Below are 12,586 nucleotides of genomic sequence, written 5' to 3' on the forward strand. Positions count from 1 at the left end.
CCGGCGGCGCGGCGGGCGGCGGCGGGGCGAAGCCGGCGGGCCGGCGGCTATAGCTGTTGTAGCCGCGGTGCGGGGCGAAGCGGCAGACGGGGCGGCCGCGGTGCGTGCAGTTGAAGAGATAGCAGCCCAGCTCCGCCGCCGCCGCGCCCCGCGGCCGGCCGGGCCCCTGCACCACGGCCAGCGTGCAGCGCGGCTCGGCGCAGCAGGCGTCCAGGCACTGCCGCCAGCCCGCCACGGCGGCGGGGGCACGCAGGAAGGTGGCGCCGGCCGCGATGGAGTCCTTGGTGCGGATGATGGAGTCGGGCCTGGAGGAGAAGCTGCTGCCGCCGCCGCACTGCTCCCCGCCGTCACCGCCCGCCGCCGCCGCCGGCGGTCCCGGCTCCTCCTGCTGCAGCTGCCGGCGAAACTCCTCCAGCAGCGACTCCACGCCCGAGATCTGCGACCGCAGGTCGGCCAGCGGCGCCGCGCACCGCCCGCCCGGCAGCACGGCCCGCCCGCCCAGCGCCGCCAGCAGCACCAGCACCAGCGCCGCCATAGCCCCAGGCGGCGGCGGCGCGCAGGCGGGCGCGGCGGCGGCGGGAGCGGCGGGACCGGCTCCCCCCGCCGGCACCCGCGAGCGCGGCGCGGGGAGGCGCCGGCCCCGCCCGGCTGCGCGAGGCGGCGCGGCGGCGCTCAGCACCCTCCGCCCTGAACAGCTCCGCCGGGCGGGGCCGCCCTCGGCCCCGCCCTCGGCCCCGCCCTCGGCCCGCCCCGCCCGGCCCCGGCGCGCCTCGGCCCCTCCGCCCGGGCCCTTCCAGGTTCCGTAGCCCGGCGGGCTCTCCAGAGACGTGCCCGGAGCGGGTCGCCCCGGCAAAGGCGCCGGGGGACCCCCTGCACGCGCCGCTCGCGCGAGCCGCCGGGCATGGCTATTGGGAAGCGCGGCGGGGGAACGCCTGCAGGTAACCGGGGGAGGTGGCGGCTGTGTGAGCACACGGCGACGGACAAAACCGGCGTGGTGGAGGGCTCCATCCCAAGCCTAGCGCTCTGCTCGGAAATTAAAGGAAAAAGGCCCGACAGTCAAAACCGGAGCGAGCAAAGCTGTGACTTCCTTAGTTTTCAGCAAAAAGTCCCAGATGGGATCCTGGCCACCTGAGATGGCGGAGAACTTGTGCAAGGCTTGGAAGTAAAGGCTGAATGAGTTTTGGGGAAATGCTTCCAATGAAAACTCATCAGCTTTACACCTGTCACAACTTTTGTTGTAAGTTTATCATGAAATCAAGGTTGATTCTGTGACACAACAACAGTACGACCTCCCAGCTGCCCCCCAGCAACCCCCAAAACAGCTGCCTCGTCATTTTTTTGGCAGATGGATGGAGCCTCAAAGCACTGGAGTGGCGTGTTCAGAGCTCCCCACTAGCATCGGGAAACATGGACGTGCCAGTAAATGTATAGAGGGGTGATGGGCTTTGCACTGCCTGCAAAGGGTGTCGTAAGAGGTCAAGAGGGAGCTCTGTGTTTCCATATCTGTTTGCTTTATGCCTGCAAGCATCCTGAAGCATAGACTCTTGAATTACGTTTCTTGAATTACTGGAAACATCTTAATAGCTGCATCAAAAAATTATTGTTATGGCAGGGTGTTTTGAATAGGTGGGAAAAAAAAGTGTATTAGATATGGCTTCAAGACATCTTTTGATTCCTTCATATTTCTTGCTTGTTTTAGGCCGTGTTCCCAGCAGAACTCAGAACTGCCTCCAAAACAAATCTACTTCGATATTCTGCCATTGTGGGCCCTTAGGTGTTGCCCAGGAAATTCACGTGTGTCTTATAGTTTAGATTATGATTTTTTCTCCTCCTCCCCCAAATCACGAGGCTCTAGTTCAGTGATTCTTTGAAGCAGGTTGGCCTGTTAGCAGTGCAGCTGTTGGAGATCGCTTTCCTCTGGCTATGTGCCCTAGGGGTTCTCTAAACTTTTGGAAATAATATTTTTAAGACTTTTGGTTTCCTATTAATTTTATTTGAAACTGGTCAATGCATTCAAAAGTTATAGGATGGAGCAGCTAGACAGTAAGATGATACAATCCTCATTTGCTTTGAAAATCAGGGTAAAATGCCACAACTTTATTTTTTTAGGAAAAAATTTGAGAAGGTGATCAATCTATTCACAACAGAGGTACTGACTGTGAAGCACTGATTTGCTAGTAGTGACACTGATTTGCTACCGTTTTGCGGCTGTACTCATAAATAAACCATAAATAAAGCTCATGCTACCATTGTAAAGGTTAAAGTTGGCAGAGGGAGCTAACGTGTCAGGTCATTGCTTCTTGAGAGTTACCCAAGATTTGGAACTCCTCTGCTTGAGCAGAAGCTCCCAGTTCTGTATCAGCACAAGGCCAGTGTTGATAACAGGGGCCTGTTTACAGGGCGTGGAGGGTGGCTCATTCCACCACCCCTGGTGTATCCGTTTCTACCAGATAGGTGGCCCCGGGCTGTCAGCGATGGTGACCACACCTCTGGAGGGGCAGATTGTTCTCAAAGAAACCACTGAAAGAAATGTTGACTTTCTGTCACTTTACAGCAAGGAAGCTGTGGTTGGAATCTGTCCTCAAGGAGAGTAGACTCTTCCTCAAACAGGTGGGCATTTAAGAGGTGAAGAAGGGTATGGCTAAAGAGAGGTGACTGTCCTGCTGGCTTGCTTCAGTGGCAGTTTTGCCTGTTTGGTGGTTAGTAGATGTCAAAGCATTTTCCTGAGCTGGGATAAAGATGAGATGCTTGCATTTGTACTTGGAATTGTTGAGGCCACCCTCAGATTAGCTTCTTGAGCAAGAACATGTAAGTACAGCTGATTATTTTTTTTTATTTATTAATGCTGGAGCAGAACTTGTTTTGTTGCCTTATTTTCTTGGGTCAGAATGTGGATCTCACGTTACTTGGCCTTGTGGGAAAGGTAACATTTCTAGTCATGCTGAGCTTTTTTCAGAAGGTGGCAGCATCTTATTACTCATATAAAATAGACTGCTGCTAGATGTTACGGTCTGCCTTTATACTTCTACTTTTTTTCTCATTTATTTACTGATTTATTGTTGTGAGTGCCTTAGATTTTCTTTAGGTTGTGGAGCTGCAAATAGAAATTATTACTTTCTAGTAATACTTAACATATTTTATTCCTGCCTATCATTGAAGAGAAATTTGATGGTTTGATTTTCAAGCAAAGGTCGTTAGGGATTCATAAATATATTTGTCAGGTTTTAGTTCCTTTTCCCTTTTCAAAGGATATATACATCTACCACAGTTTGTTGTCCAAAATGTATAAGACACAGGACAGTTAAAGAGGCTGCTAGCTTTCTGTTCCAAAAGCGGTGATTAGACAACATGTGTATTCTTTACATCTAAACAATACCTGGTGGAGTAATACAGGGATGCAAAATTCATGCATATTCATGTTTCCAACCATCTGTTGATTAGTTTCAATCTCTATTCATATTCAAAATTCATAAATCATGGCAACTATGGGAGTAAGATATAAGTGCATCTGTTTTTCTCTTCCTTTAGATATATTTTTTTCCAAAGTAAAAGAATGGGAATAAAGAAAGCAGGGGACAGAAAGGTAATGGAGTAGGATGGAAAGAAATGGAGAAAGTAGAAAGGGAACAGGAAGAAAAGGCAAAGTTACATCCAGGCTTCCCCATCTAAAGTGCTTTGCTACGGACACATGTTTTCTTTTTTGTTGGAATATGTGCTCAGAGAAAGAAATATATCTTCCTTTTTGTTTGATGTCTTCCAGATGCTCTGCAAACAGTAAACACATAATGCAAATGTTATCTGCAGAAAACGTGTCACCAGCATGATGCTGTCATTAAACACATTTTCTCTGGTCTAGCTTGCTTGTGAGTATCTGTCAAGTAAACACCTATGATAGATACAAATCAGCTCGGACGGTGGAGTGGACTGTTGATTGACAGCTGAGTTGGAGCAATTTGCCCACAACTGAGCTGAAGTGATAACCTTTTCTTTGCAGCTTGAAAATTCAGGTTTCTGACCATGAGACTGAGAGCCAAGATGTTCAGCAGAAATTGCAGAGGGTAGGATGGTAAATGTTAGCAGCAGGAGCAAAGGAATTACAGGTATATAATGGAGCTTTTGTGTTTTGCCATTTTTTAATATTTACCATCCCTCCCAAGCAAAATCGTGTAATGCTATGGTGCCAGTGTTATGAAAACAACAGGAGGAATCATTTTTCAAACTCCTAAATGAAGAATGTAATGTAATCATGAAAATGTTTCATATCATATTGACTATATGTATATCCCACAGTGATGCAAGTTAAAAAGGTATGACCAGTTACAGCTTGAGATGGTTTTAGTTGAATTATGGTAAACAGTTTTCCTTGCCCTCTTTAAGAAGAGAAAAATAGCCAAGCCCAGTCTTCGCAATGTGTGTGACTGTGTATAATTGTGCTTGTCTTTCTACTATTCTATTAAATATCAATGTACAGAAAGTGAGAGCTCTACTAGCTGATGAAGTGAAATATTATTAATAAAATCCCCTCCTTTCGATATGCCTGACTGTAATTGTGACTAAGACAAAACAAGTATATTCCTAAAACAGGGAAGGAGACAGAGAACAAAAAAAAGGCATGACATTTTTTTTTAGAGACCGTTTCCCAGTACCAGCAGTAGTAAGGATTAGGCTAAGAAAGAGACATCAGGTGATTAACATCACATTCATACGTGCTGTGATTGCTTCTCTGCCCAGATACTGCATAATTGACTGCACAGCATTAGCCAGGCACCACATGGTATGAGCACAGATACTCTGATGGAAAAAGCACTAAGGTTCTGGTACTGAAATAAATCTTTAAAAGCCACTCCTCCTTGTAAAGAATGAGGATAGGTAGGGGTTAGAAGGGGGGAGCCATTTCTGTAAAGTGGATTTATTAATTGTGTTTATTACTTGGTGTAAGGTGAAATTAATTGTGAGAGGAGAGGTCACAATAATCATGCTCATTGATGCTAAGGTAGAGGCAGTACTAGGGTGACCTGAATTTTTTATCAAAATCAAAATAATGCATGGATGTGAGCATGGAAAAAAGAGAGGTAGGATAAGGCTAAGCAAAGAAATCCTAGTATTGCTGACAGAGTAGTATCACTGTTATCAATTTTTTAGCTGGATCTTGGAAATCCACATTTCTTTTCGACTTGGAATCCACCAAATGCTCCTTCAGCATCCTTCTGGTCAGTGCAATAGCTGCTTCTTTGGGCACGAAGGCTGTAAAATTGCAGTCTGAGAGGTGAAGGACAGTTGTGATTTTATAAAAAAAAAAGGAAGATTAAAATACTTCTCTGGGAAAGGCAATACGAGAGCAGTAGATTCGTAACTGGAATTTCAGCCAGTTCCGTAGATGTAAATTACCACTGATGTACAAACAGTAAAAACCTAATTTAACAGCCAGAGCCCAGGTTTTCTAGGAGTAGAAAAAAGTAATTTTGCTTGTAAACAGCACCAGTAATAGGGGAATGGCTGAGAGAAGGAAGATGCATCAATACCATGCATTTTTTTTACAGTCAGCATATTATAACCTTTGAAGACACTGATTCTACCTATATTTGTAGTGGAGTAGAACAACTTGTGCTCCAAGGTGTTAGCTAAGCAAAGATTTGTATAATCTGTGTCCACTAGTCAATGAAAAAAATTCCTACTGCATATTGAAAATGTGGAAAACTATTTCATGTACTGGCTGAAAGTATATGACTGACAGCCTAAATCCTTTTTGCTTGGGTTTTTTTTGAAATACATGAAGCTTTGATATGCATAAAACTACAAAGCATTGCTTCCCAGAAGGAAAACGTCTAGCTGAAAAAATGACTCATTGCTATCTCAGCCATGTGTTCTTCTGCTGTATGGTATGTTGATAAAAATCAATTGGGTAATAAGCTCATGAACAGTGAGCCAATGGAAGCTGGTGGCAGCCTTGATGTTGATCAATAATGTTCAAGATTTTATAACAGGTTACAAAATAATAGCAGGCTCTGCAGATGCCGCTGAATTAGCAAATAAAGTGGACGTGACCACCAACACTCCTTTTCCTGTTAGCAACCCCTTGTGAGTTTTCACAGAAAGGGTAAAGAGAAGCCAATTTGTTGGTCATTTGGAGCAGTTTTCTACAGAATCCTTCATTTAGACACTTGGAATTTTGTATGTTGCTCTTAAATAAACAGTTCTAAACTTCTCAGCACTTCTTTCTTTCTGGCAGTTTCCAAATTCTTCAGAAAATACAGGGCTTTGGGAATGTTTACAAGGGCAGCAGACCCTTTGCATCTTTACTGATTCTACAGGAAAACAGAAATTTAATGATGATACTGTTTAACTTACTGGCAACAGCAGAAATCATGAGCTGACTGGACAGCTTGATCTGCAGTGGAAGACATCAGACTTCTTCATTCCACTCTTTTTAAAGCTTCCTTTTAATCTCCATTGCAAAATATGAAACTCATTGTAAACTCAAATTTACTTCCTTTTGCTTCCCAGACACTTCTCTGTATTTTTTCCTGGGGATGTTAAACAATAGAAATGAGAGTAGCAACCATTATGAATAATTTTAACCCATCGTGTTACACTGACAGATCTCCCAGTGATTTTTCCAAAGCGGTTTCTTGGATGAAGCTTTGTCTCTTAACGCTGAGAATGCATTGGCTAGTGTAATAAATCAGCTCATGTGGGGAAAATGTGCAGTTCGGTTCAGTTCAGTCAGCAGCCTGCATTGCTGCTTTCATATTCTTCTACTGTCTTAAGTGTATGCAGCCATGATCAGGTGGAAAGACAATAAAATTCACGTAAAGGATTGTTGCAATTCGGAATCTTGATGCCTTGATGTTCAAAAATAGCCGAAGATTGTTCTTAGGTCTTCATGTAATTTTTAATAATAGAAGTGATAGCTTATGGTTTGCCTAGCTATTATTTTGTCACAGAAGTAGGACCTGATGTATTTTTCTGTTGCAGGCATAAAAAATGAACCCATGATAGCTGGAAGCACAACATTTTTTCATATTCTGAAGTTGTACAGACAAGATCAGTAGATTGTCTCTCTGTCTTGCAGAGCAGATCACATAGCTTACCCTCCCAGCTCTGAGAAAAGACTTATTCTGGCTTTAGTAGGCTTTGGGTCAGATTCATAATCTGCATTTCTTACTTGCAAATTGAAAATACTAATAGATATTTACAAAAGGAGAACTGCAATAGAAAAAATAATTCACATTAATAGCACTCTGAGGTCATTACATTGAATAATTAAAGGATACAATTAAAAATATTATTGTCTGTTTTTTTCACAGTACAATCTAGTTCCTCTTTTGCATGTTAAGCGGACTGTGTTTACCTGTGATTACTATATTTTCATTTGTGTGGGTTTTTTGAAGCACCCTGACTGTAAATTGTAGCAGTTCCCTTGTATTTCTGGCTGCTGGCACGTTAGAACTGCTGTCACTGTTGCACTGTAGGTCACACACACAGTGTCTTCAACCGGAATCAGTGGTATGGTTCAGTAGTGTTCCTGGCTTGCTAATGGTGGGGTGTCATAACTGGCCTGTTAACTCTAGGTCTTCTATGAATTTTATCCCAAGCATTTTACTTCTATCCTTATTTAAAAAGTCTTTCTAGACTTCAAAGCAGGAGGGCTGTTAAATTAACTTAGAGAAATGAGAGAGTGGGATTTTCTTTAAGTTGGGCTGCAAATCACACATTTTGTAGTGAAGCTTAACGCAAAATGACTTGAATGCAGATAATCCTCCACTGTTATTCCCTGTGTTCTCCCATATGTGTCTCAGAGGACGCATGTGTTTCCTCACAGGTGACAAACTTGGCTAAGCAAATATAAGAGAGAGTATCAGCATAAAAAAACCCTAGTCATTTTGTCTCGGTCACCTACAATAGAAATGCCATCATAGTATTTAAATTGTGATAGGAAAGTGTCTGGATTTTGGTTGGGCTCAGATACAGATTACCCAGGGTAACGATCCAATGAAGATATACTGGTTGCATTAACTAAAAAAGGTCCAAAATATGATATAGACTTTCTTTCAGGGAGCTAAGTTTCCAGTTTTCCCCAACATTTCAGATTGCATTATAATTTAATTAGCCCCCAGAGCTTGAACACATATCTGAGTTATTGCATATTATGAATTTCCAGAACTGGCTGGTAATATTCTTGAAAAATGTTTCTTAAATGAGAGGTGTTTTTTTTCTTGCTTCAAATGTGGCCTGGAAATATTGTGATAACTAATTTTTTTTTGTGTTTCTGCACTTTTTATCTGGACTAATCTGGAAACTAGCAGTGGAAAAACGTTTATTTCAGACCCTCAGAAGCAACCCCCCTGAAGCTCTGTTCTGGCAGGAGGTAAAGATTCCAACAGATTCATGGTTTGACCAAACCAGTTTGCCCTTTCTTGTGTTTCTTTTAGAGAGAGAAAAAGAAAATACTTGGACTTGAACAATACTGACTTTTTGTATATACATTTGATCAAGATACTGTATTCCTACTGAACCAGATATTGCTTCAGTCGGTATAAGGGGCTGTGAACGAATGCAGGTTTTATGCATTACGCAGTACACTTTTCACTCAGGTGGGTTTTTTGTTGCTAATATTGTACAGAAGTTATTTATATGTGAAATTTGGAAACTGTGATTAGAAGCAGTGCAATTCACAAGAAGAGTGTATTTGATGTGTATCATGAAGCCATTTTAAAAGGCTTTCCCTGCACAGTCAGGTTATTGTGTAGTGCATATATGCTTGGCACTGCTGGAGGTGAAAACCTGCCCATATTTTTACATCTCCAGCACCTACAGAAAAGCTGGAGAGGACTAATCCTGAGACCATATCACCAGTGTAATAAATTAACTCTGAGTGAGATTTGTGTGGCTTGTAACTCATACTCCTAACTGGAAGTCAGATGATATCCAGAAGTGTTACTGAGGGTATTGCAGAACTGCTTGATTGTAGACTATTATTGTTATTGCTGGATTATAAAGTATGCATACAGTGCAACAGCTCATTTCGATAAAACTACTGAATTTATTTGTTCTTCAAATCAAAGTAATTCTTGTAGAAAAGATCTTGCTGGATCTCTTCCAGCAGGGCCAAGACTTCAACCTCTTCCTTCCCGCTCCCTGCTGATACAGTCTACAAGTGTTCAGGTTCCTGAAAGCATACTTTTTGTTTTCCATTCCCCATTCTCACAATAAAACCTGAATGTATTCTCCAAGGGCCAAGAAATGGGGCTATGCGTGGGACAAGTATCCAAATGCATTGCTTAGTTAGATCAACCTCACAAATCACACTGTTAGGTCCATCCGGACTGGAATCAGAGGAATTTTCTCAGGTTCTGTATAAACTTTCTGCCAGATGGTATGGAAAGTTTGGATAGTGTGTGGGATTGACAGTTTACTTGAGAGGTAGATTAAAGTGATAATGGTATGTGCTATAGGGTTTTCTGCTATCTTTGAACAACTCTCAGTAAAGCTTATGTGCTTTGTTTAACGATGTTAAAAAAAAATCTCTCATTCCTTAGCTTTTTCATTTCTGCCAGCAACTTTTTTAATCCAGAGGAGGCAAGAATGTGTTTATGCTCTCTTTTTCCAATAAGAGGGGGAGGAGAATCATGTAACAATGCTTACATGAATTAGTATTTTAACTATATTATAATAACATTTTATTTCTACAACTGTTACTCAGCTCCTATTTTCAGGAAGAAAATAGGTGAAATATATTAAGGTAATTTCTATACTTTGTAGAAAATTCTCTCAGTTCCTGCAGAAAAACTCTCCTTTGTTTGAATGTAGAAATACCATTTTTACAAGTGAGCATCCTCCTGGAAAATACTAATGTAATATTTTTTCAAGAATGATTCCATTAGCCAGTTCATGTTTTAGTTACACTGTGCATGACACAGAGGGAAAGACTTTACTGTTGTTTTGTCAGCTATGCTATCAATAGGGCATTTCAGCTTTGCTTGCTCACTCTTCATGAGCTGTTGTTGAAATTTCAAGTCTGAGGATCATTTCCCCAGTGTTTCTCACTATTCGGTATGTCCTGAGATGGAATATCTTCTCAAGGTAAAGACTTTTTAAAATCTGGTATTTTACTCCATGATATCTGGGTCTTCTGTGGCCTCCTGTGAGACTGGATATTTGCCCTTTGTCTCTTCAGTGGTCTGACACAGAAAGGAATGACAGACATATTATACATTTAAGTATTGCTTAAGCATCTGTAGGTTGTTCAGTGAATGTAACACACCTATCCATAGGCTGGCAATGCATTTGGTTAAGATACCACTTAGTCACACACCTTTTCTTGATGGGGTTTGGGATCCTGCCATATTTTGCATCATTTGTTACTGGATTACAATAAATTTATCCTCCTATACCTTTAAGCTATTTCAATTATTTATTAATCTGTGTATTGCTTTAAACAGCTTAGCAGTAGCCTGCATAAATACCCAGTATAATTTTCTTCTGTAACAAACCCACCAAATCCTTGCAATGGATGCCCAACTGTCACCCTGCAGTGCCCCAGCTAGCTCATGGCCTTTTGACATCCATCCAGGCATGCTAATCCAGGTTGTCTTTCCAAACCCAGAGACACAACATACCTCACAACCCTATAGCTTCAGAATTTAAGAAATAGCACACTGGGGTTTTTGTTTATCTTTTTCTTCTCCCCCCCTACTCAAGTTACAGGATATTGCACTTACTAGACAATAAGCATGAAGAAAATATCTGCCTAAACAACTTCCATGTTCAACAGTTTAAGGGTATGACTTTTCCTCTAAGTGAATTCCTGGGTACCTTTCATATCTTGAAGGAAATCCTCAGTGCAGTTGGTGCGATTATTCCCCCAGGATATCGCAGTTCCAGATCAGGATACTATGTAAGCTTGATCAGTTGAAAGAGTCTGGCCCTGCACTTCGAGATGTAGCTTTAATTTATACTAGAAATAAATTTTCATTCCTCACACCCCAAATCCACATAATGCACAATTGTTGTGCTCTTCCCCACTCCCTAGCTGCACACTCTGTCCCTTTTAAACAGGACAAAACCCTTCTGCCTGTTGTCTCCTTCCATAACCCAGCAGTATCACCTCAACTCTCCCAAGCAGGACACCACCATTTTATTCACTTTTCACCCTTCATTCCCTTCCACCACCTCCCACAGCGCATGCCACCTCTCTCAAACAGGACAGAACCCTTGCGCCTCTTTTCCTCTGCCTTCCCCTGGGCTTTGGGACCAGCTCTTGCAACCAGACCACCAGGCTTGTGCGCCTTTGCACCTCTTTTCAAACCCATATCTTTCTCCCAGCTAAATGTGACCTGGGTTTAATTCTGATTTTTTTTTAATACCTTATTTGATTTATTCTGGTTATGCAAAAAGAGGAGAGAGACTTTCAGGGTTGTTACATACAGTACAGTGGTAGGTAAGGGAGTAGATTAACATACTCACCAAGGTCATGAAAAAGCTGTGTTTTGCTTCCTTCCTCACAAAGGTTCCAGGGGTGTTGTACTACTTGTTTAGCTAAGACAAAGTTCCTACATCCTTCTGAACTTTGATTATATTAAAATAATGGGATAAGGATTTAGTAATTTCATTTGATAATCTGCCATACCTTCTGCTGAAACAAATCTTGTGATTCATTTGGGGAAGGACAACATAGCACTTTTATCCTGGTCTGCTCTAGAGAGAGAGGAACTCCCAGTCTGTTTAGGAGACATTACAGATTGCGACCAAAGCTTTCTGCATCCCTTCTCCTGAACTGGATGTGGGTCAGGCTTGCCATGGTGCGTTGAGGTGCTTGAGAAGACTTCAGTTAAGCCTGACCATCCTCAGCTCAGTCAAGCTGAAAGAAAGCAGCTGAAGACCCCTTGAAGGGTCTTGAGTCTTTGTGTCCTGAATTCACTTTTTTGCACCAACCCATTTGCCCCACACAGGTTGCCCCAGTTCTGCACCTAACCACCCCCTACAAATGTGCACCACCCCACCCTGAACTTTTACCTGTAAACCTGCATGTTGTCCCCCAGATGCCACCTAGCACCACTTCCACACAAAGCCACCCTGTCCGCCAGGCAGCCAAAACACTCCGAGAGCTGGGGCAACATTACAGTTGCCTGCACAGCGCAGTTGTGTTGGCATGAGTTGAAGCAAAGCTGGGTTTGAAGGCTGGATGTGAACATGACATTTACAAAGCCATCAGGTTCTTGCTGGGGGAAGAGCAGGTACAGGACCTACTTACAGACACAGAGAAGCTGCCCTTCTGTACACTGAAGATGGGGAAATAAGTGCACTCTGTATTGGTGGGTAAAATCTTGTGGTCCCCTTCGTCCTCAATTCAGGAGCTGCAAAATACCTGCAGGTTTGGGATGGGGTTAAGAACCTCGTAATCCTTACCCCAGCACATTGGTACTTGAAGCATGCAGTCAGCCTGGAGGTCTAGCTAAAAGCTGTGCCAACCTTTCATTCTTATGAGGGTGTCCTCTTTCCACGGTCGGTGGTTCTGGCACGTGGAGCATGAGTGCTTCATTATGCTTGAGGTGGCTTTTCGTTTTACTTTCTTCACAGTAATATT

The 12,586-nt window shown here is 43.0% G+C and overlaps 1 protein-coding gene across 1 annotated transcript in view; it reads right to left on the reverse strand.

Moving 5' to 3' along the window:
- Positions 1 to 12,586, reverse strand: part of LRP11 (LDL receptor related protein 11) — a 67,208-nt gene that overhangs the window by 19,071 nt on the left and 35,551 nt on the right. The window contains exon 1 of the mRNA XM_080389653.1: positions 1 to 12,586. This exon is cut by the window's right edge and continues 35,551 nt beyond it. Coding sequence (XP_080245779.1) covers positions 1 to 535 — 535 coding nt within the window. The 5' untranslated portion in view covers positions 536 to 12,586.

The sequence above is a fragment of the Falco punctatus genome, assembly GCF_963210335.1.
Source record: "Falco punctatus genome assembly, chromosome: 5".
In the NCBI taxonomy this organism is placed as follows: Eukaryota; Metazoa; Chordata; class Aves; order Falconiformes; family Falconidae; genus Falco; species Falco punctatus.